Here is an 18,294-nt window from a genome sequence, read left to right on the forward strand (position 1 = left end):
AATTTTGTACCCGGAGGACTCCCTCTAGTATTTCTTTTAATTTTGGTTTGGTTTTTGCAAATTCCCTAAACTTCTGTTTATCTGGAAATGCCCTAATTTTACCATCATATTTGAGAGACAGTTTTGCTGGATATATAACTCTTGGCTGGCAGTTTTTTTCCTTCAAGATTTTATATATGTCATCCCATTGCCTTCTTGCCTGCATGGTTTCTGCTGAGTAGTCCAAGCTTATTGACTCTCCTTTGTAGATGACTTTTCTTTTATCCCTTGCCGCTCTTAAAATTCTCTATCTTTGGTTTTAGCAAGTTTGATTATAGTATGTCTTGGTGACTTTCTTTTGGGATCTACCTTATGTGGGGTTCGATGCGCATCTTGGATAGATATCTTGTTATCTTTCACGATATCAGGGAAGTTTTCTGTCAATAAATCTTCAACAATTTTCTGTTAACCAACCCCTCCCCGCCCCTGCCCCGTTCTGGTAATCCAATCACTAGTATGCTATTCCTCTTGAGAGAATGCTACATAATTCTTAGGGTTTCTTCATTTTTTTTAATCCTTGTATCTGAATTTTCCTCAAATAAGTTGGCATCAAGTGCTTTATCTTCAATCTCACTAATTCTGACTTCCACTACCTCGATTCTCCTCTTATGACTTTCTGTTGAGTTGTCTAATTCTGAGATTTTATTGTTAATCTTCTGGATTTCTGACTGCTGTCTCTCTATGGATTCTTGCAGCCTGTTAAGTTTTTCATTATGCTCTTCTCTAATCTTTTTAAGTTCCTCTACTGCATGTTCCACATTTTAACTAATTTTCTTCCTGATTTCTTGAAGAGTTCTGTATATTAATCTTCTGCCTCTAGTATATCCAGAAATTTTCTTCCTCTGGAAAATTTCTAGATTCTTTATTTTGGGAGCTTGCTGAAGCCGTCATGGATTGCCTCTTTATGTGATCTGATATTAACTGTTGTCTCCGAGCCATCAATAAGTTGTTATATTTATTTATGTTTGCTTACTGTGTCCTGGCTTGTTTTGTTTTGATATGCCCAAACAGGCTGCTCATATGAGCTGGTTTGATTATTGGTACCTTTGAAGCTCTAATGTACTGTCACCAAATCTGTTACTAGGTATGTGAGGTCGGAGTCCGCCCACTCTTCCTGTATGGATTCAGCTCAGGTGCCCAGGTAGATAGCCACCAAGTGTGTGGTGCAGGCTCTCACTTACAGTCCTAGACAGGCATGGGTGATTGGTGTAGGCACAGGCATCTGGCTGCAGCAGGGGGACACACTCTGAGCAAGGCAGGGGGCTGACGGCTGCCCCCGAGTGTCCAGGAGGAAGGTGTGTCCCTGTTCCCTAGAGCACGTAGGTGAGTGGGTTTTGCAGCCAGACTATGAGCACCTAATGCTGTTGGCTGTAAGGACTGGGGGGCACCTCTTATTCATGGGCCCCTATCACAGGTGGCTAGGTGGCATGGGTGGAGCGACCAGTCCTCAGGCCCCTGATATGGGGAGGTGAAGACCCTGCTTAATGGGCAGAGCAGTCAAATGTCAAGAACCTGCCACTTCACAGCTGAAACAACTGAAGTTAAACTTCCAGTATATACCCTGTTGTACTGTGGTAATGAGGGCCTACACTGTTGAAATGGGCCCACACAAGTCTCTCCAGGCAGAAAGGCACTCAAAGTCCGTGGATCCCTTATGCCTGTGCCTAGGCAAAGAAGCTGTGCCTACCCTGGGTTCCTGGCTTAGAGGAGCTGGCAGTTTATTTTTTCCCGTTTGTTAATTTGTTCACTCTCCAAGGTAGGGAGAGGGGCTTCAGGCATGTGATAGATCCTACTTCCGGCTCAGGGGACTCAGCAATTGCTCAAGCAGATCCAGGACCCAGTGCAGAGCACAGAGCGGGGAGGTAAATGGGAGAGGGGTTTTTCCCAAAGGGGGTGTTTTGGACCTGTGCGGCAGGCCCTATGCAAGTACTTATCTTTCGCCAATCCAGGGCTGCTTCTCACTGGTTTTGGGTGTCCGTGTAGACTCTCTGGCGCTGGGTCTCTCCAGGTGCGGAAAACGCGCCTCCCGAGCACTGCTGCTTGCCTGTCTCACAGCTCACCCCCGAGCTGATCAGGCCTGAAGGGCTCAGGCTCTCACCGGGTCATGTCTGGCAACTCCTTGCTGCTTCCGAACCATCTCTCCTGCCCCTGCCACTCAGTCCGGTTCCTAAACTCTGCCTTTGATGTTCAGGGCTCCCAGACTGCCATAATCGATTCACTTGTTTTTTCAGATCTTTGTTGTAAGAGGGTCCACCGGAAGCATCTGACTACTCTGCCATCTTGGTCCTGCCTCCCATAATCAGTATTTCTAAGATGCTTTTTTTTTTTTTAATTATTGCAGTTTAAGTGAAAGTTTACAATTGAAGTTAGTCTCTCATACAAAAACTTATACATTGTTATGTGACCCTAATTGCTCTCCCCATATTGTGACAGCACACTCCTCCTTTCCACGATTTCCCATGTCCATTCAACCAGCTCCTGATCCTCTCTGCCTTCTCATCTCACCTCCGGACTGAAGTTGCCAATTTAATCTCATGTATCTACTTGAGCTAAGAAGTACACTCTTTACGAGTATCATTTTATGTTCCACAGTCCAGTCCAGTCTTTGTCTGAAGAGTTGGCCTTGGGAATTGTTTTCATTTTGGGTTGACAGAGAGTCCGGCGGCCATGCTTTCTGGGGTTCCTCCAGTCTCAGTCAGACCATTAAAACTGGTCTTTTTACTAGAATTTGAGTTCTGCACCCCACCTTTCTCCTGCTCTCTAAGATACTTTTCAGAACAGAAATTAGTAAATTATGTAACTCCTGGGGCAATTTATTTAACATTGACAGCCCCCTCTCCCCTAGCGCCAATATCTAAAAATGTTAGAAAATGGAATACTTAACAATCTCTTTGAAAAATCTTTTTATAGACGCTTTGAATCATATTAAAACTCAAGGAAATTTGGTGGGAGCACAATGACTCAAATCTAAAATAGTCATTTTCTAACTGTGCTGTTTTTACATGAATAAACCACAACACAACTAAGTTTACGGACTCCAATGGAACAACCAAAATGATCCAAGACTGTGGTTCATAAATACAAGTTGGCCTTCTGTATCCACGGATTCCAAGGATGGAAAATACTCTCTATCCTGGGCGGGGCGGGGGGGGGGAATGTTACGTTGTTGCTGACATTTACTATGTAGTTAGGCCTACGGTGGCTGCGTCTTGTACTGAACATGTACAGACATTTTTTTCCTTGTTGTTATTCCCTACACAATAGAGTATAACAACTATTGACATAGCATTTACATTGTATTAGGCATTATAAGTAACCTAGAGATGATTTAAAATATACGGGAGGATGCAGGTAGGTTATATGCAAATACTACGCCATTTTATGTAAGGGACCTGAGCATCTTCGGATTTTGGTATTTGAGGGGGTCCTGGAACCAATCCCCCATGGATAGCAAGTGACAACTGTTAACTTCTCTGTGAGCTAAGAAACACCATACATCATCTGTGTGCTCCATAAACAACCTAAAGATATGTCTTGACTAGTAAGTAGCAATTTGATTATAAACTGTAAATAACCCATGACAATGGATGAGCACAACTGCATAAACTGTGACAGGTAATTAAAAGCTACTGCAGAACATTTTAAACAACTAGAGTTATCATGACATCATCTAAGCATGTTCATCACTTTGCATATCTAGTTGTAATTTAAAATTTGTCACAGTTTAAGTCCCCCACCCTACCACCCCAGGCATACCAGAGATGTCACTCCCTCAATCTAAACCAATTCCCATGTTAACGTTTGGGAAATAATCTGGAAAAAAATCTAAACATAAATCCTCTGAATTAAAAGAAGACATAAATTGTTTGATTCTCTGTCACAGATCAATTAAAATAGATCAAAAAGTATACAATGATTTTTAAAATAATTTTTTGTTGTTGTTATACTCAAAGCCATCTATCGACTTCCTGCTTTGTTGCCAAAGTTAGATCCCCGAAAGCAAGCATTCGAACAGTCACATTCCTAAAAAATAAAGTGATGGAAACATCTAACTTACTTATACTCTGGGCAAACGCCAAAATAAAATAAAAACTAAATGTGACTGCAGAGGTTTAAAAATAACCAGAGTAGCTGTTTGAGATTTGTCTAAATGTGAACAAGTCAAAAACAAACAAAGAAACTTTAGAAGATTCCTCTGCAAAACTACAGCCCATCAATTTACATGATTTAAGGTCAAAACACACAGAATCTCTCACTATCCGCCCTACCAAGTCCAGCTAAGACCTTCTTGCTGAAAGACTGTAACATTTAACACTACATGTGATCTTTGCCAACTACAGCCGGTCCAACCTTCAAAAGATTTTTAAAAGCCAGACACAGATTCAAACCCAAGTTGTGATACTATACAAACTTCCCTACTCTTTATTCCTCCCATTTGTTTGATATAACACCAAATGCACACAAGAAATCTGCATCCTTTCTATCTCCTTTACAAATATGAACACCTTATGCAACAAAAGGATGTACAGCAAGCTCATTGCCTCTTCCATCCTATTCCAGAGTTGGTTCCTTCCCCTTACCCCGGACAAAGTGCTACTATCAAGTTCTGGTTTGAAGAAGGAAGGAATTTTAAAGAATATCCAAGAATAAAGAATAAGAAGGGGTGCTTAAGCAAGAAGAGTGGGCACAGACCAGAAAAGCTAGCAACATTTCCCTTTGCAAGTGACCTCTTTGCCTATTCTGACTTTTCTAAGAAAGGTCTGGGATTTCTGGTAGGAAAAGAAGTACAGACCTTAGAAGCTTTCTTGGGTTAAACATTCTCAAGTTACACTTCTGGCAATGACAGTTGTGTTTCTAAAAGAAGGTCAAGCAAAGAATCCCCTAAATAATGCAAGATCTCTAACATAAAATGTTTCGTCTCTCCCCACTTCCTAGCAATACAGAATTGCTCCTCCTGGACTTTAGACGGAGACAGTGGGTTAGGAGTCAAACACTTCATTACCTCAGTCATAAATCAAAACGCTTTTAGCACTGCGAGGAACCATTTAATCTACCCTCATCTTGAGGAAACCACCTCTAATGGAAAATTACTGAAAATAGTTAAATGACTTGCCCAAGGTCACAGTGCAGGCTAATTCTAGGGCCCAGAAGAAAAGCCAGTTTTCCTGAGCACCAACCCACCATAACCTAAAACCAAACCCATTGCCACCCAGTGGATTCTAACTCACAGCAACTCTACAGGACAGAGCAGAACTGCCCCACAGGGTTTCCAAGGAGCAGCTGGTAGACTCAAACTGCTGACCTTTTGGTTGGTAGCTGTTGCTAGCCATAGCTTTTAACCACTGAGCCACCAGGGCTCCCATCATAGTAAGATAAAAATAGCCTGCTCATTTTTTTTCCTCCTAATCTGGTTCTCTTTCATCCTGGGTTTACAATCCCTAAATACCACTTTCCTCCAAATCATTTTTATCAGAATCTCTTTTTACATCCAATGAGTGAACAGACAGGAAATTCCCCATCACATATAACTGAGCTTACTAGAATTGTCTTGGTCAACTTAATTACGATTTAGTCAATTTGGAAGTAACTTTTTTTAGAAGGGTTTTTTTTTTTTTTTAATTCTTCTTCTTCTAAATTTCCTAATTCTTCCTTGTTCACAACAACTAAAATTTGAACATCATGGACTCTCCCCTGTCCAACTAAAGCACCCTCTCTCTCCCCCCCAAAAAAAAAAACAAATTGAGAGAGAGAGTGAAAAAAGAGGAGGAAAGTAATAAAATCTTGAGGTAGTAGGAGACATTCAATCTGACAAGTGATTGTTTTTGTTTCTTAATTCAGGTATTTCATTTCACCCATTTCAGCAACTAAGAGGCATACATTATACCGTTCCCTGAAACCCTAGTCCTGACACAAATAAAACAACTTAATATTCTCAACTACAAAGCTAATTTCACAATGCACAGGCCACAGAAAGCCACCAGGAGAACACCAAGAGCCAAAAAGAGGGTGCTGAGCCCACCTCACACCACTCAACAGATCAGTCCCAACTTTTCTTGGAAATCCACAAGGTCAGAGAAATTGGAGAGCCCACTTAACCTTAAACCAGGAAATGCCTTGTGATACAAATAAGCATAAAACTCCAAGAATGTAACGGCCACTAGAAATAACTATGTATAAAGTTGAGGACCCATACTGACAGGATCTGTGGCCAAGTGAAGCTAACCAGCCTCTTTGGGCTCTCACTGCAGTTCGTGAATATTCCTCCTAGAAAAGCTCTTCTTTAGATTACCCAGTATTATCCTACTCCTTCTCCTACCTCTCTGACCACACCTCAGTTTCTACAACTGGTTCCTTCTTTCTTCCCTACTCCCTAGGCTTCCAAATGCGCTGTCCTCCGATCTGTTTTTTTTTTTTTTTCTTCCTTCAATTATTCCCTCACCCACCTCCTTACTGATAACTCAAATATGTACCTCTCATCCTGACCTCCATGCTCCCATTCCCTACCACCTTTTAAACCTTTTGTACCTAAATACCCAACTGGGTACCTGAAACTCAACATATCCAAAACAAAACTCATCTTCCAAACTAAATTCATCTCCCACCACCACCTCCCTGCTCTCCTTGGCATTTTTGTTCTCCGAGTTACCAAGGCTGAACCCTCACAGTCACAGCTGGCTCTTCCCTCCTTTCCCCTCACATCACATCCAATCCAATACCAAAGCTACTTAACTGAATCGCCCCAATTCTACCCACCGCCTTCCATTCCCACTACTGCTACCTTAATTCCCCTCGCATCTTCACTCTCCTGGTCATGATGACAACAGCTTTCTAACTAGTTTGCCCTTGTGCCACTCTAACCTGGTGGCGCTGGGCAGATGGTCTGATCCACCTAAACTGTAACCCAAATCATTAACACTTCTCATTTCATGGGAAGCTCATGGCCTATTGATATAAATACAAATTAGGCAAGTCTTAAAAGCCAAGTTTAAGTACATTTTTGAGTAACCAAAGCTTATGAAAGTGCAAAAGCAGAAGACCTAAAGGAGACAACTTCCTACTCCATTTATGACATCTAGAACAGTGCTTCCGAAAACATTAATGTACATACAAATCTGGAAAATCAAAAACCAAACCCTTTACCATGGAGTCAATTCTGACTCATAGCAACCCTACAGGAGAGAGTAGAACTGCCCCATTGGGTTTCCAAGGCTGTAATCTTTACAGAAGCAGACTGCCATATCTTTCTCCCCTGAGAGACTGGTGAGATCAAACCATGGAACTTTGGATTAGCAGCTGAATGCTTAACCACTGCGCCACCAGGGCGCTCCTGGAGCATGTGTTAAAACACAGATTCCTGGGCACACTCCCAAAGATTCTGACTCAGTAGGTCTGGGGTGGGGAGAATATGCATTTCTAATGAACAAATGCTGCCAGTAATCCTTTGACCAGCTCTGATATAGATGACACTCCATTTATATTGTTTGTAGTAGCCATTTCTAAAAGAACCCCAGTGCTATTCTGGCATCTATTCTATGCCCCATGGCCATGTCCTTCAGAAAAGGCACCCCAGCCGCAAGCCCAAATTGGTCTAAAGCCTTCCCAGTGATTGGTTTAAGCACAAAATGTAATGATTCTGGCCAGTAAGCCACGAGGATAGAGTCTTCTAAAGGACTTTGAAGAAAGGCTTTCCTCACTGAAGAGAGACACACGAGAAGAGACAGTACCTGGACATAATGTATATAGGCACACCCAACCCATATTCCCAGTTTCTTCTGTGATTCAGTGACCATAAAGCAAGGTGACCCAAGAATGAGGCAGACATGAAGGAAAGAAGAAAAGAACCCCAGCCGGCCTCTAATTCGGTCTCTGTACTGAATTAGCCAATCCTGGAACATCCTACTTCAAGATTTATATGATAAAAGTCCCTCATTTTTAAGCCAATTGAGTTGGCATTTTTCTGCTCCATGAAATTAAAAGCAACCTAACTATTACAAGATTGCTCCAAAACACTCAAGTGCCATTCAGCATTTTTTTTAAAGAGACGGAGGCATAAATGAGGAGGATAAATAAATAAGAAACTGAATGGTCAGGTATAACCTCCAAAAGCATGAGACTCATTCCAACCTCAGGGGAATCTCCCTGATCCCTTAGCCCCTAAGAGTTCAAACTCTGTGACTTGACTAGCGCCTGCCATTTTGGTGGTGGCGTTCCTAGTCTTCTAAGCGGTGGTTTCTGAACAGTCAAAGAGGACTTCTTTCTACCACAACATTTTCATGTGGAGCTTGTAATCACTCCTGCCTCTGTCCTTTATCAAACATCCCTAAAACTCGAACTCTCTGCTTAGACATCTGTCTGCAACCCTACAATGTATTCCCTTTAAAGGCACAAGCCATATTACATTACTCAACTTTGTATTCCCAGCACCTAGCACAGCACAGGCACTAAACTGGAGATCAAGACTTAAATTCTCATATAAAATATTAGTGGCCCAATCAACTCCTATTTATTTATCAGAGTTCAGCTTAAATGTAATCTCCTCTTAGAAATCTTTCTAAACTAAGCAAGGTTGCCAGTTACATGCTTATATGGTAGGTTCTTGTACTTCCCCTTTATAACATACTTTTAGTATGTATTCAATACCTACTTTACCCCAACAAATTATAAACTTTATGAGAATATATCGTGTCCATCTTGTTCACAGTCGTATTCCCACTGCCTAACACAGAGCTTGAGACATACTATATGCTCAAGTAGTGCTTATTAAATACATAAGAGCCTATTACAATCCAATTATAAAGGAGCACTGGCAGCAAAGCGGTTAAGCGCTTGGCTGCTAACCCAGAGGTTGACGGTTCGAACCCACCAGCCCCTCTGCGGGAAAAAGATGTGGCAGTCTGCTTCATTAAAGATTACAACCTTGGAAACTCTATGGGGCAGTTTCAACTCTGTACTATAGGGTCATTATGAATCAGAACGGACTGGACTCGATGGCAATGGGTATGACACAATTATGGGCTGGACATATAGAAATAAAACAGACTCCAGTCTAGAGGAGGTAGTGATAAGGTCAAACAGAAAGCACCCAAGAGCTATGATTTCTGGTCATGGGGAGTGGGAGTTAAGAAAAGCATGGACTGTGTCTTGAGCACTTGAAGCCCCACTCCCTAAGACTTCTTAAGCAGAGGCTGATTTATCAGTCAAGTATCAAGGATGTGGTCAAAGAAATTCCAAACCGGCAAGCAGTCTAGATAAAATAACCTCTAAATTTCCTTTTTATTCTCTTATGTAAGTGTCAACGTAACATTTTTATTAATTTTAGGAATTAAACAAAATTCAGCAATTTATATATTTGTAGTTGTTGGGTGCCATTGAGTCAATTTTCAACTCATAACAAGCCCATGTGACAAAGTAGAATTGCCCCAAAGGGTTTTCTTGACTATAATCTTTACGGGAGCAGATCGCCAGGTCTTTGTTCCATGGAGCCATTGGGTGGGTTGGAACTGCCAACTTTTTGTTAGCAGCCTAGTGATTAACTGCTGCACCCAAGGCTCCTTTACCTTATATTAGGGATGAAGAAACAGGGCCCTGAGCTGCTGACTTGCCCAAGGCCACAGTGGTGGTGCCACAGCTGGAATCCAAGCCTGCTGTTGCCTGGTGTCGTTCCTCCTCCCCTCGGAAGGTCTCTCCTCTCTCAGTTACAGTATATTTACATGGTTTACCACCTCCAGTTGTATGCCATCAAATCTGAATGAAAACCAGCAAAAACCCATCTGTGTCTACTACGTGAGGTTAGAACTACAAATTAGAATAAGCATTCTCTTACTGCATCTTACGTGCTTCAACTTTGTCTTATATATTGTTTACTGAGCACTGAAAAAAATCGAAGAAAGCTTCTATGCCATCTATAAATATTTTATTATCAAGGCTAAGCATTTTACCACTGGCACAAATGAACCCAAAGCAATGCAATGTTACTCTGTTTTCCTGCACTCTTTGGAAGTTTTAAAATTCTAGGCAGAGATATAATGAAATGAAACATTTCAAATGAAACATCACACCAGCTTTTGCCAGGGCAGCAAACTCAGAGGCAAACACAACTCCAACCCCTTGTCTACAGCTCTTAGTGGCCAAGAAGCAAGTGGAGCTATTGTCAAAGGGGGTGTCCCCTAGAAGAGCATTCTTACAATTGGTGACTAACAAGTAAAAGGCAGACTAAGCAAAATATGACAACTTCATGTACATGAGTGCAATGAGCAGGATTTAAAAAGATGCAAATGAAATCACAGAGAACAGGGACCTCTCTTGATTTACAAAGGAAAAACTAACAGAAATATCTAGAAATATTTTGCAAAATCAAACATGTTGTCTATGTAAGTTAACTAAGACAAGATAGGCAATTCCTCCATGGCTCTCAAAAAATAATCCTTAATTGTCAAAATGGTTTTGGGGCACAATCGATTTCATTTGGCAATAACTAAGAAAAACAAACAATGAAACTGTTGGCAGAGGCAGAATTCAAGCCTTAGACAACCACTTTGCAACAAACCAAAGGAGATGCCTGAAATCACCAATTAAGAGATCCGGGAAACAGCTTTCAAATGGGGTATTATCCCCTTTCTCACACGTAACTCACTTCATCAAAAAAACACATTAAAAAGTTTCATTTTCTTTCGATAGTTTAACAAGCCAACTTTCAAAGAATTGAATGACTTATTAATAGAAAGAATTTTAGACAATTTTAGAGATCTAAGAAATACAGTTTCAATTAATAGTCATCGGGGCACTGGTGGCACAGTGGTTAAGGGCTCAGCTGATAACCAAAAGATCGACAGTTCGAATCCACTAGCTGCTCCTTGGAAATCTATGGGGCAGTTTTACTCGGTCCTATAGGGTTGCTACCGAATGAATGGCAAGATTCTTTTGTTTTTGTTTTTTGGTGTCTGGAATAATCCACCAAGTTACTAAACCAAGATGTCCACAATTCAAACACCATTACCCCGAGTTCAAAATACACTATTTTAGAAAACCAACTGTAGCCTGGGTCATAAGGGCACCAGTCTTTAAAAAGAATTCAGTTTTTAAAGAGATCCCAAGCAATCAAAAGGGTGAAGAGTGAATCGTATTTCCTCTTTCACTAAATCCCAAGCCCTCAAAGGACCTCCCCCATAAATTTATTCTAATATTCTCAGGATTTTCTCCAATGGTACAAATTCTAGATATCAAGATCAACAGCATTATGGAAAGTTAGTATAGTCCACTCTTAACCATTCATTTTCACAGATAATCCAGAGTTATTCTGACTTTCAGATTTGTTTGTATTTTCAATAATGGGTATATCTGACTTTCTGGGAACTCACAATACCTGCATTTCCACAAAAAATAACAAATACAGCTTAGTGGAAACTGGAAAACTATAGTATATTGTCCTTTTACCTGGAACATTTTCATTATTTGGCCAACTAATGTTTCTCACATTACAAATTACAAATTAAGTATCCCATTATTTTAATTCAAGTTACTACAATTCAAATATGAAGAAAAATAATACACACAGAGAATGGTCTCTGTGAAGTGGTATTACTAGGAAATACTGTTCAAAAATAACATTTTTCAAGTTATCCTTTTAAAGTTATTTTTCAATTTATCTTCAGAAAATTAAAATGGCATTTCCAAAAAGTATGCCAGTTAGTATTTCTTATTTCCCTAATATTTCTTTTTTTTTTTTTTTTCCTTCCTTTGTAGGCTTTCACAAATAAAAATCATCCATTTTACTAGGAGAGGCCCAGTTAGCAAGAACAAAGGCAATCTGACCATAGAGATTAGAAAGTTCATGTTGAAAAATGGCCAGTAAAGTTCTTATCAGCCCAGCTCTTCATTTTGATTTCTTCTAACTTTACATTTGTAACTGCGAGTCTGAATTTAACTGAATTCCTCCCTCTCTAGCAACATAATGAACCCCAAGCCACACCTTTAAAAACTGAGGGGTAAGACTTAGTTATTGCTTTGCTGTCTCTTGTCCCACCTCAAATCCCTGCCAGAATCCCCCTGGGTTAAAAGCATCCCAGTCATCCAAATAATCAGCAACAGGCTAAATTTGGTTTTAGGATTTGAAAAGAACCAGGCCAAGGCGTGACCCTGACAACCAGGCTCCAGAAGGCTGCTTGTCTCTGTATTCATCTGAGACCCCTCCAGTTATAATTAGCCCAGCTAATCTTCCCTGGCTAGCTGCCATCTACCAAACAGGAATCACCAAAGTCACAAAAAGAGAGTTCTAACAAATGAGAAGGTTGACAGGTCTCAAACATTTTTTCAGTGATATACACTTAAATGGCTTCCCCTGAAGTATATGAAAGTATTTCAATTTATGCAAAGAATTTTTTATATTACTTAATAGATAATGGTCTATTAAACCCACTGCCACTGAGTCGATTCCAACGCATAGCGACCCCGTAGGACAGAGGAAAACTGCCCCACAGGGTTTCCAAGGAGCAGCTGGTAGATTTGAACTGTGCCAAGCTCTTTAACCACTTTGCCAGCAGGCTCGCTATGAGTCAGAATCAACTCAACGGTAACGGGTTCTTTTTTAAACGTGTCTATTAAAAACAGTTCCAAAAATTAAAACGAAACAAAAAAAGTCCCTCTAACATTACAGTAGAAGCACATAACATGGCCTTAGCTGGCTAGACAACAAATAGTTACTACTCTATTTATAAGCTACACAACATTTAGGAAGACTACCCCCACAAGTTCTCAACTTTTTAAATGCAAAATCCCAAATGGCACCCACAGCTGCTAATGTCCCCCAGCACGTCCAACTGTGTCAAGGAGCCCTTTCTCACACAGCTAGGAAAGAATGGTATGCACATTTATTTAGAATAATTGGGGCCGAGGTAGAGAAAACTAGCCTCTGGAGAAGTAATTTCATAGGCAGGCAGTAGGCGACCTGAGGGCAGATTACACTAGCCAGGGAATTAGGTCAAAGATCCAGTGACGATCCAGTGCTGAGTCTTCTATGAGAAGGCACCCTAAGTGCCCGAGGAACACAGACTTGAGGAGATGCCCAAAGAAAAGTTCAACCTTCTTTTGGCCAAGAAATAGGTACTGAGAACCCTCCTATCTACCCAGTTAAGCATTTTTATTTATTGAACATTTTTACCTAATGTTGTTAGTTGCCTTTGAGTGGATTCAGACTTATGGCAATCTCATGTATGCAGAACAGAACTGCTCCGTAGGGTTTTCAAGGCTGCGGCCTTTTGGAAACAGACTGCCAGGCCTGTCTTCCGAGGTGCCGCTGGGTGGGTTTGAACTGCCAACTTTCTGGCTAGTAGTCTAGCACTTAATGGTCTGTGCCATCCAGCTTATGTCAAAGTGCTTGAGGATGAAGATGCCCAGCTTTCCTGTAAAGTACACTGTCTAGATTTGGGGGAAGAGAGTCAAACCAAGTGTAGAAGCCCCATGTTCCATGACATTCATCAACACATGTATGCCCACATACGTATATTACCCAGATCTCTTGAACTTCAAGTCCTCACCATAACGGATACACCAGAAATCCCAATACAGTGCACGGTGCACTGCACATTGTAGGCATTCAAAAATTTTTTGTTGACTGTACTGAAACAAAAACTGTCACCAACTGTGTAGTCATACCACTGTTCTAGCTTCTCACCTCCCTACCACTCCCTCTGCACTTTAAAAAAACATATTAACTCCCCAGTGCCCAGGCCCGAACACCAAACCTGAAGCAGGAAAATAAGAACTATCATATCTGCCTTCTTTCTGTTTACTTCTGTCGATATGTGGTTACACTTCTGGTGGCACTGCCATTTGAAAGGGCCACCATTATTTTATGAAAGGTAAAATTTACTGGGTATCTAACATGTGTCCAGCATTCACGTAATTCATCTCATTTCAGCTTCTCAATAACCCTGTGCCATAAATATTAATAACCAATTTTTATATAGGACGAAACTGAGGTTCAGAAAAGTTGTAAGATCACCTGATAGTAACAGGATGTAAACCTAAGTCCATGCCTTTCCATCTTTCCCAACATTAATGTAATCTAAGTGTTTTATAAAAAAGAAACCACAACAAAAAATGCAAGCTAGCCTACTAAAAAGTACACAGGAAGTACTGTGTTGTCTGCTTTTCATTTGTCATCAATTACAAATTCCTTCAGAGTATTCACCCCCCGACAAGACACTGTATTTCCCCCAGGGATAAAACATCATCTTTGCCCTCAGGGAACTGACAGTCTAGTTGGAGAAACAAGCCATTTATGTAAATCTTTAATGTAAGAGGCAACAAAAGGGGTTGGAAAGGACCAAGGTTTTAGGCACATTCATATATGCATTTCAGTGCTTAGTAGCTGGGAAACAGGGCTTAGAAATATTACTTCTGGTTGGAACTCCTGATGAGAATTTGCATTTCTAACCAGTTCCCCGCTGAGAGTTTGCAGCAAGTTATACATAAGAATCACCTAGGGATTATTCTGATTCAGTATATCTGGGGTAGAAATGGAAATTCTCAGCAAGGAACAAACCTGTTCAAAGCCCTGCTGTAAACTTTGGACAAAATACTTAACTTTCCTGAGCTGTAAAGTCATGATAAAAATCTACTTCTTAAAAAAATAAAAAATAAAAAAAAACAACCTCTTAGGATTCTTAGGAAGCTTAAAAGAGACAATGTATGAAAACAGAGGCCTAATCTTTCCCCTTGGAGGTGTCATGAGCTAAGTGCCAATGAGTGGATATATCATTAAGTGCTGCAGTAAAGATCAAATAATTTGATTTGCTTTAAAAAAAATTTCAAAAACAAAAATCCCAACCCATACACTTGAAAGCTGACCTGTGGAGACAGCTGAGTCATTAGCCAACTAGGTTTATCATTTATAACAGCAGTAGATTTAATTAGAGGGGCTTACATGTGAAATACAAAATTTAAACAATGATAAACAGGAACACAATCAAGTTTAATTTTTTTGGGCGGAGGGGTCATCTTTTGTGTAAAGCTGTCAGTTTAAAAGGAAATCATCATTTAAAGTAAAAGCAGGTGGCAACTAAATGCAACGGGCTATCCTGGAGTGGATCCTGGAACAGTATAATCTAAATAGTCTGTAGTTTGGTTAACAGTAACATACCAACGTTAACTTCTTAGTTTTGACAAATGTGCCAAGGTTATATAAGATGTTAATATTAGGGGAAACATATTGCAACTTTTATATGTCTACAATTATTCCAAAATAAAAAAGTTGTTTTTTAAAAAAAGCAAATGAGAACAGAAAGGAATGACAAACATACACAGCAACTCTTAGAACTCCTGATGTAGAATCTGCAGAGGACAGTCAGCCATGAATAGCAAAGGCTGTGAAATCTGTCAATATGCACCAATGCTGCAAGTTATTCTAAAGATTAAATGGAACATCTTGAGTTTAATAATATTCTTAACTTTTAAAGAGAAGTGACATGTCCCCTTTTTCTTAGCAGATTCTTGCAAAATACTGACTTTATAACAACTGGATTTTGTTGTTAGAAAACCAGTTAAGTTTCTTAGTTACCTCTGGCTTTCTATTCTTGAAGAAGGCATTTATTCAATCAGAACATAAGAAGCATCTCTCACCACATAAAAGCTATAACGTGAATTTGAAAGTCTAATGACAAGTGACATTTCTGAGCTCAGTGCTAAAGGCAAGCTTAAGTGTCTCATCTGTTTCTACAATAATGCAGGCAGGCAAATTCTCTTACTTTACTATACAAAATTTACAAAAGAGTTAACAAAATGATGTGAGACTTACCAAGGCATTTTTATTCCCAGGGTCCAATAAAATAACTGGCCAGTAAAATGGCCATTACTGACACTTTTTTTTTAAGTACATCTACATTTATTGGAAGTCATATGAATTGGTTGTGAACTTTACTAGCTAGCTGTGTGTTCAGCAAGATGGCTGAAACTTTCACATGCTAGGGTCTGCAAAGAAAGGGTTTATCTGCATAGCAGAAGGCAAATTCTATGCTACAAATTGGTGACAGAGGTTTATGGCAGCATCAATTTCAATGTGTCCACCATACACACACATACATGCCTACTCAGCTGAGGGACATCTCTGAACCCTTTTTTTATACACATGTGGAATTCAGAGGGCAATTTTCAAATTTCAAAGAAACTTTAATAACCTTTCCAGATTTTAAAGAAGAAAAAATATACACAGCAATGCAGCAAAGTCATTTCTCCTGCTGAAATGACCTCCAGCTTCTCCGGCTACTCACGGTTTCGCAACAAATGAATATGAAACTCAAACCACGTACACACAAAAACGGAGTCGCAACTGAGAACACTAAAGGTTCACCAACAGTCCTGGCAAACCCACCTGCCTTCCCCCTGCCCTCCCGGCTCCCCTTCCCGTCCGCGCACACACAGGTACCTTGACACCCACCAGGAAAAGAGAACAAGGATTAATCAGCGGCCAAAAGCTTGTTTTATCATCATTTACAGCTTACTATCCCGGGAGCCACAGTGCTAAGGGCTGAATTTCAGAGACGCAGAACTAAACCCAGAGAAACACAGGGGCATAAATTACATGTAACTGAAACGCCAACCCAGCAGTTCACCGCAGCTCAGATGTCAATTTTAACAAAAAGGGTTTCGCATAGGTATCTCAAATGAACATTCCCCTACCAAACTGCCCACCAACCTCTCGACTGCCACTACCCAAATTCGACTGAAGCAAGCCCGGAGATAATAAGAAGCGTGTCTTACCTTGTACAAATCTCGACATTTTGGGGTTTTAATAAAACAGTCTGACTTATATATATATATATATATATATTTTTTTTTTTTAATTTCAAGAGAAGGCACGCTACAGGGCAGGTCTCTCTTCCTCCCCTGCTTTAACAACAGACGTGTTCTTTCTCCTCCTGTGAGAAGCCACCTTAGGGGAGTAGTTATTCAAAGAGATTAAAACTGGGTCCCCCTCCCAAAAAAAAATACACCCAGGAAAACCACTCTTCCACCACTTCCAAAAGACGGGAACTTGGTGCGCCTGTAAGTCGCTAGGAACTCTTGCCTACACTGCTAGCTAGCTGGAGACTCCCGGAAAAGATAAAACCACACCAACGTAAATTTCATCAATGAAAGAGGCGGATCTAGGACGATTATTTCACCGCCCCCAGATCCCCACGCCCTCCGGGGCAGGACTGCAGCAGGCACGGGCCGCACCCCCGGCCGCCCCCTCCCCGACGCCACCTTCCAGCCTCTGGCCACAGGCCAGTTCCCCGGGAAACCCCGGTCAACAGAAGCTCCCGCCCGAGCTGGGGTCCGGGAGGCGGGTGAGACCGGCATGGGGGCAGTGCAGCTACCTCCGAGGCATTTTTACCAGCCCATAAATATCCTGGGACTAGGAGACGCCAAGAATAACGTGGGCGGGCTGGCCGGGGCCTCCAGCTCCCCGCCGCGAGCGGCGGAGCCGAGCAGCGGCTTTTTGCCCCCAGGGGCCCATTTTTACATCGCCCCTTCCCCGCAGCGGACACTCGGGCCGCCGCCCGCGGGCGCTGGAGTCAGAAGGCCGGGAGTCCGCGAGGGCCCCGACCCCTGTCCATGCACCCTGGTCCCGCCTGCCCTGCGCTCCTCCGCCCAAATTCGACCTTCGGGACCGGATAGCGGGTCGAGAAGGGGAGCTCTACGCACCTCAGAGAAGGAAATACACCCACCCAGGGGGTCGCGGGAAGACCGTCCCCTCACCTTCCGAAACCGCCAGCGAGACCCACCTTCTTCCTCTTCCTTTAGCAGCTGGGAAATTGGGGGCGTTTGTGACACCCCGGGAAGAAGGCTCGCAGGCTGGGAGAATTTGTTATCTCTGAGGTACCTTTCTCTCGCCCCTTCTCCCCTTAAACACGTGCACACCTTGAGTCCCTCGCCAGCCTTCGCAGCCTCGGCTGCTGACCCCCTCCGCCCACCTGGCTGGCGTCTCCGGACGCCCAGAACCCCCACTTTCGCCTAAACACCTCCCCTCCCCCTCCCTCCATTCGGAGCAGCGCCCTTCAATGCGGAAATGTCCCTGCCGCGCAGACTGACAACCGCAGCCGCCAGTCAGGAGCCGAAGCGGTCGCAAGGCCTGGCCAATGAGACACGCGGAGGTGGCAGGGGGCGGGGCGCCTGCGGCCTGAGAGAGGCCGGCAGAGGTGGGCCGCTGAGGCGAATGCCGGGGTTCCGCGCTTGGGAGCCGCAAGTTCGGCGGCGGCGCGGCACTCCCAGTCTTTC

At 42.1% G+C, this 18,294-nt stretch overlaps 1 protein-coding gene across 3 annotated transcripts in view; it reads right to left on the reverse strand.

Annotated features, from left to right (window-relative positions):
- Positions 1-18,012, reverse strand: part of UGP2 (UDP-glucose pyrophosphorylase 2) — a 71,224-nt gene extending 53,212 nt beyond the window's left edge. Inside the window, exon 1 of one of the 3 annotated variants that reach the window (XM_023733369.1) lies at positions 17,802-18,012. Coding sequence is in view for 1 of the 3 variants with exons in the window: in XM_023733356.1 (XP_023589124.1) it covers positions 16,795-16,813 (19 nt within the window). In the remaining 2 variants the exon portion in view is untranslated. Of the gene's footprint in view, positions 1-16,794; positions 17,245-17,775 lie in introns of those variants that run through there. The other 2 variants (XM_004369276.3, XM_023733356.1) reach the window with 2 other exon arrangements.
- Between the last annotated feature and the right edge of the window lie 282 nt (positions 18,013-18,294).

This window comes from Trichechus manatus, unplaced genomic scaffold (genome assembly GCF_000243295.1).
Source record: "Trichechus manatus latirostris isolate Lorelei unplaced genomic scaffold, TriManLat1.0 scaffold00004, whole genome shotgun sequence".
In the NCBI taxonomy this organism is placed as follows: Eukaryota; Metazoa; Chordata; class Mammalia; order Sirenia; family Trichechidae; genus Trichechus; species Trichechus manatus.